We start from the raw sequence: 17,543 nt of genomic DNA, 5'->3' as shown, positions 1-17,543 counted from the left end.
AGTTAAGAGGGTCTCGGGAGAATCTTAATAGGATCTTAGCACACACATCCCGAGTTTTTCTATATTCCTTGTTTGCTAAGATTTTATCATATGTAGTAAGTGTTTTACTTTATTAGGTACTTTCTCTGTATCAGTTCAGATTGTCATTTGATTTTTCTTTTTAAACCTGTCAATGTTGTGGATAACCTTGATTAATTTTCAAATATTATACCAACACTATATTCTGGCATAAAAACACATTGTCATGATTTATTATTGTTTTTATGTATTGCTGGATTTGGTTTGGTAGATTTTACTTAGGATTTTTGCACCTTTGTTCATTGGTGAGGTCAGACAATGATTTTTTCTTTCTGATGTTGTCTGTTGTATCTAGGTTAAGCTAGACACAAGAAAAGAATTGATGGGAGTATACTCTTTTATCTTCTCTGGAAGAGTTCTTTTAAGATTTGAATGATCTGTTTCTTAAATATACTTTGGAACTTGCCAATAAAGTCAACTGAGGCTGGAGGTCTCTTTGTGGGTACATTTTATGGTTTAATCTCTTGCATGTTTATAATTCTAATCATTTTTTTTCCTTGGACAAAATTGTCTATTTGTCTAAAATTTCAAATTAGAATTTTTGTCTTTTCCAGAAAAGTGGGATTTTGTATACCAGAGAGTGAAATTGCTGGATCATATGGGTTTTTTTTTTTTTTTTTTTTTAGTTTTTTAAGGAACCTCCATACAGTTCTCCATCATGCCTGTACCAATTTACATTCCCACCAACAGTGTAGGAGGGTTCCCCTTTCTCCACATCCTTTTCAGAATTTATAACTTGAGAATTTTTTGGTGATGGTCATTCTGAATAGTGTGAGGTGATACTTCACTGTAGTTTTGATTTGCATTTCTCTGGTGTTTAGAGGTGTTGAGCATCTTTTCATGTGTCTGTTGGCCATCTGTATGTCTTCTTTGGAGAAATGTCTGTTGAGATCCTCTGCACACTTTTTTTTATTGCCTTTTTACTTGTTTTGATTACAAATTTTTTTCCTCAATTTGTCTTTGGATCTATTTATGTAATTTTTATCATGCGGAACATAATTATAATTTTATTGACAGATAATACTTGGGAGATATGTCACACTTAACATTTTCTGTTTGTTGAACATCTTAAAGTGTTTCTAATGTTTGTCCAGTTTTTTTTTTTTTTTTTTTGAGAAATAATCTATATACATCACTGTATAAGTTTAAGGTGTACAGGACTTCCCTGGTGGTCCAGTGGTTAAGTCCATGCTTCCACTACAGGGGGCACAGGTTTAATCCTTGGTTGGGGAACTAAAATCCCACATGTCTCACAGTGATATATGGCATGATGGTTTGATTTACATATATTGTGAAATGATTACCACAGTAGGTTTAGTTAACATCCATCATCTCATATAGATAAAATAGAGTATTTCTGATTTTTTAAAAGCTATTTTAAATAATGCTGAGAGCACTGTTTTGCATATAGCTTTTTTCCTCTGGTTTATTTCTGTAGCATATGGAAAGATGACATATACATGAGATAGACCTATTTAATTTTTGACCATAGACCATTAGTCAGACCATAATTGTAGCATGATTTCAGAAGAATATGAAAATTGGGCTTTATTAAAAAAGAAAAAGTCCATCTTATTGTTTCCTTTGTTGATAGTTTCATTCTGATGGAAAAGTTTTTCCTAATTATTGGTAGTATTTTTACTACTAAGGCAATGGGACCCCACTCCAGTACTCTTGCCTGGAAAATCCCATGGATGGAAGAGCCTGGTAGGCTGCAGTCCATGGGGTCGCTAAGAGTCAGACACGACTGAGTGACTTCACTTTCACTTTTCACTTTCATGCCTTGGAGGAGGAAATGGCAACCCACTCCAGTACTCTTGCCTGGAGAATCCCAGGGACGGGAGAGCCTGGTGGGCTGCCATCTATGGGGTCACACAGAGTCGGACACGACTGAAGCGACTTAGCAGCAGTAGCAGTTACTACTTCAAAATATATATTAAACATCAGGCCATGAATCTTTTTCTGGTACAAACTGAATTAAGTATAGTTATAGAATCTCAATTGACAGGATTCTAGATATCATCTTGTTTAAGCTCCTGCTCAGAATTAAAATGTCTAAAATATCCCTAATAGGTAACTTCATTGTCAGAATATCCCTGGTATAGGGGACTCTTGTCTCACTTGGGAGCTAGATTCTAAACTCAATAAATAATGAAAATTTCATAAAGTAAAAATTACTCTTGGAAAACTCTTAAATTGCCTATGAACTATAGAATATGTGACTTCAAGTATCTATCTTTATAGAGTAATATATAATAATAATAATGCATATAGTAGTTTGGGCTTCCCTGGTGGCTCAGTGGTAAAGAATTCACCCGCCAGTGTAGGAGACACAGGTTTGATCCCTGGGTTGGGAAGATCCCCTGGAGAAAGGAATGGAACCTGCTCCACTTGCCTGTGTAATGCCATGGACAGAGGAACCTGATGGGCTACAGTCCATGGGGTTGCAAAAGAGCTGGACATGACTGAGCGACTAAACAACAACATGTTCACTATATATAATGGAGCACATGCACAAAATGTAATTTTTAGCAATACTTTGGGAGGTAGGGCTAAGTACATATAGTTGACTATGTGTAAGTTAAGTGTATATGAAACTAATGTAGTACAATATTGTATAGTAGAAGGATTTCTGGGTCTAATAATGGCTTCCCTGGTAGCTCAGCTGGTAAAGAATCCGCCTGCAATGAAGGAGACCTGGGTTCAATCCGTAGATTGGGAATATCCCCTGGAGAAAGGAACAACAACCCACAAGTATTCTGGCCTGGAGAAACCATGGACTATGACAGAGCCAGACATCCTGGAATGTGAAGTCAAGTGGGCCTTAGGAAGCATCACTACGAACAAAGCTAGTGGAGGTGATGGAATTTCAGATCCCAAAAGATGATGCTGTAAAAGTGCTGCACTCAACATGCAAGCAAATCTGGAAAACTCAGCAGTGGCCACAAGACTGGAAAAGGTCAGTTTTCATTCTAATCCCAAAGAAAGGCAATGCCAAAGAATGTTCAAACTACTGCACAATTGCACTCATCTAACACACTAGTGAAGTAATGCCCAAAATTCTCCAAGCCAGGCTTCAACAGTACATGAACCGTGAACTTCCAGATGTTCAAGCTGGATCTAGAGAAGGCAGAGGAACCAGAGATCAAATTGCCAACATCCATTGGATCATCGAAAAAGTGAGAGTTCCAGAAAAACATTTACTTCTGCTTTATTGACTACACCAAAGCCTTTGACTATGTGGATCACAACAAACTGTGGAAAATTCTTAAAGAGATGGCAATACCAGACCACCTGACCTGCCTCCTGAGAAACATGTATGTAGTTCAGGAAGCAACATTTAAAACTGGACATGGAACAACAGACTGGTTCCAAATCTGGAAAGGAGTACATCAAGGCTGTATGTTGTCACTTTGCTTATTTTAGTTATATGCAGCCTACATCATGAGAAACACTGGGCTAGATGAAGCACAAGCTGGAATCGAGATTGCCGGGAGAAATATCAATTACCTCAGATATGCAGATGACACCACACTTATGGCAGAAAGTGAAGAACTAAAGAGACTCTTGATGAAAGTGAAAGTGGAGAGTGAAAAAGTTGGCTTAAAGCTCAACATTCAGAAAACGAAGATCATGGCATCTGGTCCCACCACTTCGTGGGAAATAGATGGGGAAACAGTGGAAACAGTGTCAGACTTTATTTTTCTGGGCTCCAAAACCACTACAGATGGTGACTGCAGCCATGAAATTAAAAGACGCTTACTCCTTGGAAGGAAAGTTATGACCAACCTAGATAGCGTATTCAAAAGCAGAGACATTACTTTGCCAACAAAGGTTCATCTAGTCAAGGCTATGGTTTTTCCTGTGGTCATGTATGGATGTGAGAGTTGGACTGTGAAGAAGGCTGAGTGCCGAAGAATTGATGCTTTTGAACTGTGGTGTTGGAGAAGACTCTTGAGAGTCCCTTGGACGGCAAGGAGATCCAACCAGTCCATTCTGAAGGAGATCAGCCCTGGGATTTCTTTGGAAGGACTGATGCTAAAGCTGAAACTCCAATACTTTGGCCACCTCATGCGAGGAGTTGACTCATTGGAAAGGACTCTGATGCTGGGAGGGATTGGGGGCAGGAGGAGAAGGGGACGACAGAGGATGAGATGGCTGGATGGCATCGATGACTCGATGGACTTGAATCTGAGTGAACTCCGGGAGTTGGTGATGGACAGGGAGGCCTGGCGTGCTGCGATTCATGGGGTCGCAAAGAGTCGGACACGACTGAGCGACTGATCTGATCTGATCTGATTTTTAGCTGTAGCATGTGGGATCTTTAGTCGCAGCATGAGAACTCTTAGTTGCAGCTTGTGGGATCTAGTTCCCTGACCAGGGGTTGAACCCAGGCCCCCTGCATTGGAAGTGTGGAGTCTTAGCCACTGGAGCACCAGGGAAGTCCTTGAAGCTTCCTGACTTCCAAGGCTAGATCATAAAAGGTAATGTAACTTCCCCCTGGCTTGTTTGTTCTTGAGATACTTGCCCTTGGAGCCATGTCACATATAGTGACCACTATAAATATGCAATTGACAGCCCCACCTAGCCCCATCCTGGCTCTGCCCTTTCTAATTCATGACCCACAGAAACTATGAGAAATAAATGACTATTGATTAAGCCACTAAGTTTGGAGTGGTTTGTTACCCCTGCCATTATAATTCTCCCTTCCCAGCACTGGGCTTACAATTTTGAAAACTCTTAATAAAAATTTCTAAGAGAAAAATGATATCTTATTCAATTTTTATTTCCTTGATTACTGGGAAGAAGCTATTGGGTAGGGAAGTAATAGTTGGCATGCTAGCTATAGATATCATTTCAAACTTAATAAATAAGTCTAATGCTGAAGTCATTTCTCTACCCTCAACTTGATCTTCACCCTTTTCTCTCCAATTTCTACTCATATTTCAGTTCAGATATTACTTCTTCCAGTTAGCTTTCCCTGGCTCTGCTCTCTACCTTTCAATCCATTCTGGGTTAGAGGCTTATCTTATGTGCTCCTATAGAACCCTGTTACTTACTCCTATTTTAGTACTTTTTATATTTGATGTGGTAATTGCCCTTTTACTTATCGTTATGCTTCAGTAGATCTTGAGCTTTACAAAAGCACTATCTTCTTGTTCCCTATAGCATTTGCTGTGCCTAGCATATAGTGTGGAGAAGGAAATGGCAGCCCACTCCAGTGTTCTTGCCTGGAGAATCCCAGGGACAGGGGAGCCTGGTGGGCTGCTGTCTATGGGGTCACACAGAGTCGGACATGACTGAAGCGACTGAGCAGCAGCAGCATATAGTGTGTGCTTAAAAAGGAGATATTTTTAATTAATTCAACAAACATTTGAGTGTCTACTGGGTACCAGGTTCTGTTCTTGATAGTGAAAATACATTAATAATTAAAACAAAGTAATATTTTGATTGATCACAAGTAGTATATATTTGTGATTTAATTTAACCTCAAAGATAACATGAAATTATTTTTCCAAAGGCCTTTATCTTAAAAAATATATCCACTTAATTAGAAAATTCATTTCAATTGGGAATTCTATTTGATTGCATGGTTACTTAAACCTGTTCTAATATTCTCTTTCTCTAATATTTATGTTCCCTGAAAGAACATGGCTATTTTGTCACTATGATTCTGAGTCAACACATCTTCTGTGTACAAGATACAACTTAGCTACTGTGGGATATACAAGGTTGTTGAAAATATGGTCACTGCTATCAACTATGAAGGTACCACCATTATGTAGTTGGGCTTCCCTGGTGGTAAAGAATCCACCTGCCAATGTAGGAGACCTGTGTTCATCTCTAGGATGGGGAGATTCCCCTGGAGAAAGAAATGGCAACCCACTCCAGTATTCCTGCCTGGGAAATCCCATGGACAGAGGAGCCTGGCAGGCTACAGTCCATGGGGTGGCAAAAAGTTGGACTCAGCTTAGCAGCTGAGCACATGCCACCATTATGTATGTGATTACTCTTTTTAAGGAAATTTCTACTATCATCTGTTAACCTTTATTTTAATACTTTGAGTGACATTGCACTTGGGATTGTAGCAAAAATATGAGCATAGTTATTTTCCCCATAATGTTTGCAAAATACAGACTTTGATGAATGTTGATTTAATGTATTAATGGCAAGAAGAACGCTTAGATAGGTAGAAGGAGAAATGATAGGGGATGAATTCAGTGTATTGAAAAACTATTTTATTGGGAGTCAAGAAGGCTCAACCTTATTTCACATCAGGACACAACCATCACCTACTGTATTAGGGTACAGTCAAAGCTGTGTAGCAAAGACTATGCAATGTAATGGCTCAAAGCAGAGAGAAGATAATTTCTCGCATACCCTTCAGAGGTCAGTGACTGACCAGGGCTGGTGGAGGGGACCTGTGCCATCCTCAAAATGTGACTGCCACTACTGATCCAAAATGGCTTCAACCTATGGGAAGAAGAATAAGATTTAGGAGAGTGTACACTTAATCCTTTTCAGGGAAAGACCTGAAAATGGAACATATCATTCCCACTTTCATGTCATTGGTCAGAGTTTAGTCACATGGTCACACTTATCTGTAAGGTAGACTGAATAGCCCTTAGCCAGGCTGCTGTGTAAGTACCCAACTGTATGATTAAAGGAGAGAGAAATATTGGGAGACATCTAGCAATTGGGTGCTATTACCAATCTGGGATCCTCAGATTCCTGACTTAACTGTCAACCTTGTAAAACATCTTGGGAAACTTATATATGTGTCTGCTTATCATCCATTTGAAATACCAAGTTCTTTTTGTTTTTGATTGAAATTAGGAGTGTATATGGTAGTACTTGAGGAGGGCATGACATCCCACTCCAGTATTCTTGCCTGGAGAATCCCCATGGAGAGAAGAGCCTGTCGGGCTATAATCCATGTGGTCGCAAAGAGTCAGACACGACTGAGCAACTAAGCACATGGTAGTACTTAAGATATGTTTAATTTTTAGCAATTGGCAATTGTCCTTGATTTAAATTTTGTAAATAAACTGATGTATTTTGTTGGACAAAAATATTTCCAAGTATGAACTTCATTGGAGAAATAATTAAATAGAGAGCAATGAAGAAGTTAAACTGTTGACTAGATTCCAAAGTGAATCTACAATCAAAATGTTAGAGTTTGAAAGGATCTTTTCTTTCGTCTTAAAAAAAAAAAAATGCATATAGAGAAGCTGTATACCAGAATGAGGTCTTTTCAGATTAAATTTCAACCCCTAAATTGTACTGATGAGCTTCAGAGAGAAGTGTTCAGAGAGAGACCTGTCCAAGGGCTCATAGTTTATTTGATAGAAGAGACTGAGTAAAGAACTCAAGGCTTCTAAGTTTTAATCTGTTAAAGAAACTGACAACAATATGGAAAGAGTAAGCTCAGCCAGGATACTGCATAAGCCCGGAAGATACAGAGTGAAGTAATTTCTTTCAGTCTACCACCAAAAAAAAGTTTTGAGTGGTATGTGATATTCCTCCGTGAATACTAAACTAGGGCAGGTTAGCTGTAGTAGCAAATACTCCAAAATTTGTTGGCATATTTGTGAGGTAGGAGGTAGAGGGGAATTTTGCTCTGTGAACCACCTATTCCATCTTGATGCTACATACTCCTATAAGTCCTTGGAGCCCTCTCTCTTTTGTGGGTTCATGAGGAAAGAGAGGATGGGGAGGGGGCAGAGGTGGCTGGTGGTAAGGGAGTGTTTAATGGCCTGGATTGACACACATCTCTTTTACTCAGATCTATTGACCAAAACTCTGTCACATGATCTCATGTAACTCTAAGGGAGGCTGGAAGATATATTCTATCTGTGCACCCAGGAAGAAGAGCAGAACATCATTCCTATTTCTTACAAGAGAGGATAATAGAGTAAAATTATCTGTTCAAAGTACTAGTAATAGATGCTACTGACTGGAGATTTAATATAGTCCCTCACATGATCTCTTACTGTAGAACTTGAAAAGATAATCTAAAAAGCTATAACACTCTACTGAGAATATAAGGTCTAGGAGGAGGTCAAATGATTTGTTCCAGATTGTCTAGCTAACCAATTGCAGACTCAAGATCAGAACCACTCTTCCTAGAATCATAAGGTCTGTGGTCTCTTCATTACCCTGCAATGACCTCCTGAACTAGTTGACCAACAGTTGGGTTCTTCATTTGTCAAAAAAGGTGAGATGTATCAGAATAAATAAAACAGTGACTATTTGAAATGTTTTATTTTGATTACCTTATATGAGAAATATTTTTATTTAAACCTTTATAGAGATATATATTACTATGTCACTGAATAGTCAACTTCAATTGAGTGTATGTGCTTTGTGATTAAAAAAAACAACCCAAGAGTTAAAAAAAAGACTGTTTATGTAATATTAAGCTTTGAAATAAACTGATTGTTTTATATTTCACACTAATCTTGGCATAATCAATATTATACTTAAATGGTAACAATGTATTTTTTAATTTATTTTCTACTTTTGGAGTACTTAGCATCTTTATTTACTGCATATGATTTTATATTCATTTAGTGATTATTATTCAGATTTTATTGTCAGTTGTTATTAAGTAAATATCATTTTTTATGACAAGTGTAGTCATTCAAGTTTTTTCCTAAACCAATTTAGTTTACATTTATTTCCATAATTTTTTAAAGATGGAGAAACTAAATTTAGAATTAAACCAAGATTAAAGGGAAAAAAATTATTGCTTTAACAAGAATGTATTTTGGACTCAGTCAGGAAGCATCTGGTTTGGAAAACATGTTCTGCATCAGGACTCTACACTTGGATCTCCAAGCTGGCTGACCCTCAGAAGTAAATGTCAGTTATATTCACCCTTGAGATTTTCAGATTGCAGTTTCCTATTTTAACTTGTCTAGAAATAAACTAGAAAAAAAATAAATTTTTTTTTCTCTGTAGTTAATATAAAACTGATGTTTACTGTATAGACAGTCATCTCCATCAGAAACATTTAAAAGTGTTATTTACAGTTTTGTAATTTTAGATATATTTGAGTTACTAAAAATCAATTTTATATATTGTCTCCTATTTAGATGCTTAACAATATTTTTTTAATTTATTCATTTTAATTGGAAGCTAATTACTTTACAATATTGTATTGGTTTTGCCATACATCAACATGAATCCGCCACGGGTGTACATGTGTTCCCAATCCTGAACCCCCCTCCCACCTCCCTCCCCATACCATCCCTCTGGGTCGTCCCAGTGCACCAGCCCCAAGCATCCAGTATCGTGCATCGAACCTGGACTGGCAACTCGTTTCATACATGATATTATACATGTGACTCCACACGGTTCTCCATAGTGGCTGCACTAGTTTGCATTCCCACCAACAGTGTAAGAGGGTTCCCTTTTCTCCACACCCTCTCCAGCATTTATTGCTTGTAGACTTTTGGATCGCAGCCATTCTGACTGGCGTGAAATGGGACCTCATAGTGGTTTTGATTTGCATTTCTCTGATAATGAGTAATGTTGAGCATCTTTTCATGTGTTTGTTAGCCATCTGTATGTCTTCTTTGGAGAAATGTCTATTTAGTTCTTTGGCCCATTTTTTGATTGGGTCATTTATTTTTCTGGAGTTGAGCTGTAGGAGTTGCTTGTATATTTTTGAAATTAGTTGTTTGTCAGTTGCTTCATTTGCTATTATTCTCTCCCATTCTGAAGGCTGTCTTAAAAATATGGAACGCTTCACGAATTTGCGTGTCATCCTTGCGCAGGGGCCATGCTAATCTTCTCTGTATCGTTCCAATTTTAGTATATGTGCTGCCGAAGCGAGTACAGCTATTCATATTTTAATAGTAACTCTGTATTTGTTAGTTTGTGCCATTTATGAAATAGAGACTCCTTAAGTCAAGGCATGCTCACACTCTCTCTATATATATATATACGTATATGTATATAGACATACATTTTTAATCATATTATAATTTCAGTTAATCAAAATTTCCATGTCTTCTCATTAGTTTTTGGCATGTATCCCAATAACTTTAATTTTCACTATTACTAGAATACATTTTTGTTTAAATTATATATTAACATGATTTTATTTCTCTGTAAGTGCAAATATACTCTAATATTTAGTATCTTCCATATGTCTTGGCTTATCATTCTGAATATTCATTATCATTGTATAGACTGTAGATATAGACAGTCTAAGAAGTTAGTTGGAGAAGGCAATGTCACCCCACTCCAGTACTCTTGCCTGGAAAATCCCATGGATGGAGGAACCTGGAAGGCTGCAGTCCATGGGGTCGCTAAGAGTCGGACACGACTGAGCAAATTCACTTTCACTTTTCACTTTCATGCATTGGGAGAAGGAAATGGCAACCCACTCCAGTGTTCTTGCTTGGAGAATCCCAGGGACGGGGGAGCCTAGTGGGCTGCCGTCTATGGGGTCACACAGAGTCGGACACGACTGAAGCGACTTAGCAGCAGCAGCAGCAGCAAGAAGTTAGTAGGGACTAAATCCATATTATGTATGGTAATGGAAGAGAGAAGTTATGGTTTACCTTATTTTTTTATTTTTGACTCTTCTAAAAATAAAATACTGGAAAATTCCATTTAAGTTTTATTCTTATTTATAATTGCATTTCAATTCAAAACTTGCTACTCACTTGTGAAGCACTATTTTCAGTTATAGGCATCCTTAGCTTTATGAAAATAACTTGAAGTATGTGCTAATGAAATAGGAATCCTAAAATGAAGATGTTGGCAAGTCTTGCTTCACAAGCCAAGTTTGAACTGAATTTTTATTCTCATTCTTAATCAAGTCCACATTTAAACTTAAGACCTTTTTATGGTCAGTTTTTGCTATAGATATTGAACAGTTTTCTGTGATTTTAAAGAGCAGTAAGGCTTATCTGCATGGAGAAGGCAATGGCACCCCACTCCAGTGTTCTTGCCTGGAGAATCCCAGGGACAGGGGAGCCTAGTGGGCTGCCGTCTATGGGGTTGCACAGAGTTGGACACGACTGAAGCGACTTAGCAGCAGCAGCAAGGCTTATCTGCGACTTCCCAGTTGGTGCAGTGATAAAGAATCCACCTGCCAATGCAGGAAATGCAAGAGACACAGGTTCAGTCTCTGGGTGGGGAAGATCCCCTGGAGGAATAAATGGCAACCCACTCCGGTATTCTTGCCTGGAAAACCCCATGGACAGAGGAGCCTGGCAGGGTATAGTCTTTGTGGTGTCAAAGAGTCGGACATGACTGAGAACACACACACGCACACACACACACTCACACACACAAGGCTTATCTGATCATTTTGAATTATAGATGTTTAGGAAGTATTTAATAGGCATGTTGTGATAACATTTATTTAATAGCTCCCACATTTCTTTTAAAACTGAACATAGTAATAATTGATGTCATTTTTGACTAAGTTTTATTTTGGGTCCATAGCTCTTAAGGTTGTCAGTTTGTTAAAAATTTCTTAAATATAGTATTTTTAAAAATATGATTAGAGATATATAAACCACCCTTAATAGGGTGTGGCCACTCTGGGGACTCAGTAAATGGCAGGTATTTTTTTATTACTGTTGTTGTTGCTCAGTTGCTCAGTCATGTCCAACTCTTTGAGACCCCATGGACTGCAGCATGCCAGGCTTCCCTATATACTAATATTATAAAGTAGCATTGTGGAATTTATAGTGAATGCAGAACCTTGTAACATATGAATAAAACTTATTGGCTCCTCAGAAGAGCTTCCTATTAGGACTCTACTTGTGATTCTGATTAAGTTTTAATGCATCTTTTTTTTAATAGAACCCGAAAACAAAAGAGCAAATTGAAAATTTGTTAAGGAATGGGATGAACAAGGAGCTTCGAGATAGGCTTTGCTGCCGAATGACTTTTGGAACTGCAGGACTTCGTTCTGCTATGGGGGCAGGATTTTGCTATATTAATGATCTTACAGTAATACAATCAACACAGGTAAGTATTATTATTATATGTGTACTTTTATCACTGTTTTTTGCTTTATAAATTAGGTTTTTTTAAAAAATAGTAAAAAAGCTTTATATCCAGCAAGATACTTTCTTACAAATAAAAAATGTAATATAAATTCTGACCTTTGGTCTTAACACAAGACTCATCTTAGAGGTCATGTGCGTAGGGTCACAGACTGAGGTTCTGGTTATTTTGGTTGCCATCGTCAACTTCCTGACAGTATTACTTCACATTTCAAACCAGGAAATGGTTATTGACATTTTCATTTAATACAAAGATGCAAACTTAGATAGAAGGTGATCTATTTTGGCATGTGGCCACTGATAAAGGTTAACCACAGTATTTGGAAATTTTAGTTGAAAATATTTCCCTTTAACATGGCTTTCTGTATAATTTGAGAGTTAAGACAGTGTTGATATGATTCAGTTTGTTTTATTTCTCCCCATTTTTATGCAATTTATTCTAGAAACAATTCTCTTTCCAGTGAATCATCTTTAACTGTTTCAGGGAACTCCACTTTGGAGACCAAAATACATTTGCTGCTAAGTCACATCAGTCGTGTCTGACTCTGTGCGACCCCATAGACGGCAGCCCAACAGGCTCCCGTCTCTGGGATTCTCCAGGCAAGAACACTTTGCCATTTCCCTCTCCAGTGCATGAAAGTGAAAAGTGAAAGTGAAGTCGCTCAGTCGTGTCTGACTCTTAGCGACCCCATGGACTGCAGCCTACCAGGTTCCTCCGTCCATGGGACTTCCCAGGCAAGAGTACTGGAGTGGGGTGCCATTGCCTTCTCCGAAAAATAGTCCTAAACTATAGAATTGCTCAGTAGATATAATTCTAATCAATACTGGCAAACAATAAATCTTATTCTGAGGAAATTCTCTAAATTCAATGGCTAATGCAGGGGTTTGGGAACAAACAATGACAAGATGACTGAATAGTGGGATACTTGCTAGCTCCTGTCCCCATCCCCTTTCTTTTCCTGGTTCAGAAATGCTTCAGTTAGATCTTTTTTATATGTTGGGCTTCCTCATAAGATTTCATTTTGACTGAAGATTCCTTGACTTTACAAAAAGGAGTGGAGGAGGTGTTTGAAAATCAGTTTCTGCAGAAATGCAAATTTTTACAGGAAATGAGATTCCAATATGTGAAGTAGAAAAGCCAGATTGAATCTGATTCTTAAACTCTAGCTTTTTTTCAGAACCTAGGTATAGTGGAATAAGATAAGATGGATTTTTACACCAAAGTATGAGATTCTGTGAGATTTTAGGATAGCATCATCATTAGAAATAAATAAGTCGGTCAATTTGGGCTGTATTGCATGTGTGAGTGCACATGCACACACAGACATACTCACTCATAAGGAGTAGGTTGGAAGAATAATTATACTTGAAAGAACTGTGAAAGAAGGGTCCAGAAGTCACTGGGACCTCATTTGGTACTGGCACCATAGTTACCTGGCAGTGCCTGCCATATCATAGGTCTTCATTAAATTAGTATAACATTGTGAATGAATGGCCTTGGGCAAGTCATTAAATGGAGCTTCAATCTTATTTTGTCTCCTCTTTTCTGGAAGAGATGGACAAAAATAAAACTGGTATCTGCATTTCTTTTCAGGGTTATTGTGAGGATTAAATGTGGCAACATTCGAGAAATTCGTTTTAAAAATGTTAGTTTTGTATAGTTGAAAGTGTTTATTAAAGTTAGCAAATCATTCATAAAATAGTTAAATGGCTTTGGCTTATTGTGGTATTTTCAATATTAAATGCTTTATTCCACTTTTTGTCCCCTTTGGTGCAAATTTTCCTTGTTTATAAGATTTTCTTTGTGATTTTAAAACTAAGGAATGGGATCAGCCATCTTAAGAAATATTCTAATGAAGGTTTATATTGCTGATTTAAAATGTTGATGTCATAAATAGATCAACTCTTATGGTTAGCTTCAATCTTACGATTTAGTAAGACCTAAAATGGTCAAACTTCCATTCTCTAGAGCCTTAATGCAAACAGCAATTTCTTTTGGTTCTTCTAACAGTTTTTCTTTTTTAGCATACTGACTTTCATGTCCCATCATTTTTTCCCTAATGTTTTATGCATTGTATTATATTTAACAGTTTCTTGATATTTCTGTGTATCAAATGTGTCCAAAACTTCAGGAAACGGGTGTTCGTCATCTCACATTTGAGGATTGAAGATTGTTGCTCTCATGTTGGTGAACACAGGCAAAATGAGGAGGCCAGTTCCCTGGGAGCCAATTAGCTGCACACCACACATAAAAAGCATAGATTTTAAGTCACTGAAAATGCAGGCATTACTCAGGAATTAATCTTTTTTGTTTATCTGCTTCAGGGGATGTACAAATACCTTGAGAGGTGTTTCTCAGACTTCAAGCAAAGAGGCTTTGTAGTTGGGTATGACACACGGGGTCAAGTAACTAGCAGCTGCAGCAGCCAGAGGTACAGTATTAATTGTCTCAGAGATTAAGCTGGATTGGAATAAAATCTGAAAAAAAATTTATGCCCAGTAGTAGGAGTTCTGAAACAGGAAACTGTCCCAAAAATGTCATCACATGCTGGTGTTTATTTAGAGCTGAAACATAAGCATTTCAAAGATAACCTTTGGTTTTTACAGAAAAGAGTAAATTTTTAAATATTTAAAGTTAGTATTTACAATGACATCGTAGATTATCTTATGATTTTATTCTTTTGGCAAAGGCATTGGGTAGCAATATTATGTAAGTTGTATTCTCTCACTATATTCCTATTTTATTAGATTTACCATATTTTCACACATAGATAATCATGATCTAGTGATACTTTTTTTAGGGGGTAAATAGGTATATTGTGTTTATCAAAGTCTCTGGTTTCACTTTCCTCCATGTTTTTTGCCTTTTGCAAAAGGAAAATTTTATTTCTTAGTAAAATAGCCACCAAAAGCTGGATCAGGGAAAAGGAGGAAATTAAAATGTCAATTCTGTTCCTTGTTAAAGTTCCTTTTAAAAAATCTTGTTTATTAACAATTTAAAGTTGGAGCATGAAGCTTAAATAACTAGTGATTATAAGAATTGATTGGATTAGATTGCTGTATATTCAAAACAATTGTAATGCATTTATTTTGTGGGAGGTTGGTTTTTTTTTAAGTATGATTAGCTAAGGACCAAGTGAAATTTCTGTCCCTTTTTCAGGCTTGCTAAGCTAACTGCTGCTGTCTTACTGGCCAAAGATGTTCCTGTGTATCTTTTCTCAAGATATGTTCCTACACCTTTTGTAGTAAGTGTGTTATATCATTGATCATACAGATTGCTACTCTTGAAAAAGTATTTCTTAAACAGGGTTCAAATCTTTGTCATTCATAAAGTTCTATATTAAATAATATGAAGGACCTAAAGAAAACAAATATTGCTCTGACTTTATTTTCATTCAACACACATGTGTTGAACCACCTAAGAATTTGGTCTATAACAAGTTGATAAGTCTACAGTCATGGCGGGGTATTTTAATATTCTTCTTTCAGAAACTGATTTATCAAGCAGGCAAAAATTACTATAAAACACTCACTTGAGTGTTTTATTTCTTCTTTAAAAATTCAAGAGTGTGAACAGTGCTTGCTTCTTGTCATATAACTTAACAATGAGTGTGCATCTTTTCTATGCCTTGGTGAATTATCAAAGTCCCTTCTAAGTCTGGGTTAACTTTCCACATTTTATCTTTTGCACATTCAATGTTATAAAATGATTTTGAGAATTCCTTTTTTGCCAGTATCATTTACTTTAGGACAACCTCATCATTTTCATCACAACCACATCCTTAACTTATACCCATACATTCAACCTTCACTAAGCTGATCTGATTGCCCATGTGGAGTCTCTTGAATGACAACAGTGTCAATGTTCCCAGTTATTTTTCTATAACTTCATTTATGATTGATTCAAATGTCACCTCCACTATTATCACTTTTTGCTTCTTTGCTGCACTTTCATCTTTGTTGGCCATTTCCTAATTTCAGTCATCCAGTTTTGCAAAACTGTCACATGGGTTATCTCTGGGAGGTAAAGTGGCAACACAGCTACATGTTTTGCTGTCTGTGCAATAGCTCACAGATGCACAGTGACCAACAGTGACATGATCAGTTACTAATCATGATGGCTCTCATAGGACATAGTTGTTTCAGGCTGAAGAGCTAGGAGCCAAGTTTTTACTTCATATAGGCAACTGAAATTTGAGCATGTTTTTAGGAGACTGGTATTATTTACTTAAGCATGGTATCAGAAATTCATGTGTATTGGAACTTTGCAAAGCAATGACTGTCTGGATTTTAAGAGCAGCAATGAAAACACTTAAGTAGCAAAAAAAAAACACTATGAGATTTAACTAAAGCTCTACTTAAAGGGAAATTTATAGTCTTGATGATGAATATATTAGGAAAAAAGTTTTAAGTAATGAACTAAGACTTTAGTATGTTAGGATAAAAACAGAATAAATCCAAATAAAATTTAAAAAATAATAATGGTAAAGGAAAAATCAGCTAAATAGAAAATAGGAGGGTATCAACAAAAGCAGGAGTTGGCTTTCTGAAGAGACAAATAGTAAAATAGACCTTTTGGCAAGGGTACTGAACTAAAAAAGAGAAAAGACAATCCCTGGTGGCTCAGATGGTAAAGAATCCTCCTGCAATGCAGGAGACCTGGGTTCGATCCCTGGGTTGGGAGGATCCCCTGGAGGAAGGCATGGCAACCCACTCAAGTATTCTTGCCTGGAGAATCCCCATGGACAGAGGAGCCTGGTGGGCTACAGTCCATGGGGTCGCAAAGAGTTGGACACGACTGAGTGACTAAGAACAGATTAAGAAAACCACAGTATTCTGAATGTGATGCAAATAAATGTGAAACTTAGGAGAGCTGGCCAATTTTCTTGAATAATTAATACATCAAAACTGATAAGAAATAGAAAGCCTGAACAGACCTGTAGTCATTAAAGAAATTGAGCTGATTTTTATTAATCTTCTCAAAATAAAAATGTCAGGTCTACATGATTTTGTTGACAAGTTTTACCAATTGTTAGATGATTAGATAATGTCTCCATAATCTGTTACTAGGGATTTATTGGACATATACAGAGTGGATCAAAGAACTGAAGGAATTTTTAAACAATTAGCTCTAATGAATGACAGAAACCAAGGAAGACCCAGAAATTTGAACTTTTTTGTAGAAGTCTGCCTCTGGGTTATACCATTTCCATCTGTAACTATGTGTTAGCCTTCCTCTCTTATTGTAAGTGGATCTGCTCTAGCTGCTAGGGAAGTTGTTTTTGGCACTCTTTATCAGCATGTCTTTGAGTCAGAGGAAATCTACTTACAGCAAAAACATCTTGGAGAAGAACTGGGTTTTATAAGCCAGGCTCTGAGTTAAATCATCAAAGGAATAGGTTACTGTAGTCAGATCAATGTCATGTGCCC

The 17,543-nt window shown here is 37.2% G+C and overlaps 1 protein-coding gene and 1 non-coding gene across 2 annotated transcripts in view; one reads left to right on the top strand and one right to left on the bottom strand.

Annotated features, from left to right (window-relative positions):
* Nucleotides 1-17,543, top strand: part of PGM2L1 (phosphoglucomutase 2 like 1) — a 52,492-nt gene that overhangs the window by 15,505 nt on the left and 19,444 nt on the right. Inside the window, exons 2-4 of the mRNA NM_001098984.1 lie at nt 11,908-12,075; nt 14,439-14,545; nt 15,274-15,358. Of these exons, the coding sequence (NP_001092454.1) occupies nt 11,908-12,075; nt 14,439-14,545; nt 15,274-15,358 (360 nt within the window). The remainder of the gene's footprint in view (nt 1-11,907; nt 12,076-14,438; nt 14,546-15,273; nt 15,359-17,543) is intronic.
* On the bottom strand, nt 9,816-9,922 carry LOC112441684 (U6 spliceosomal RNA). The gene has a single exon (XR_003029545.1). It is a non-coding gene; the product is annotated as a U6 spliceosomal RNA (small nuclear RNA).

This window comes from Bos taurus, chromosome 15 (genome assembly GCF_002263795.3).
Source record: "Bos taurus isolate L1 Dominette 01449 registration number 42190680 breed Hereford chromosome 15, ARS-UCD2.0, whole genome shotgun sequence".
Lineage (NCBI taxonomy): Eukaryota > Metazoa > Chordata > Mammalia > Artiodactyla > Bovidae > Bos > Bos taurus.
Note: the sequence above shows the minus strand (reverse complement) of the source record. Positions and strands in the feature narration are given on the sequence as shown.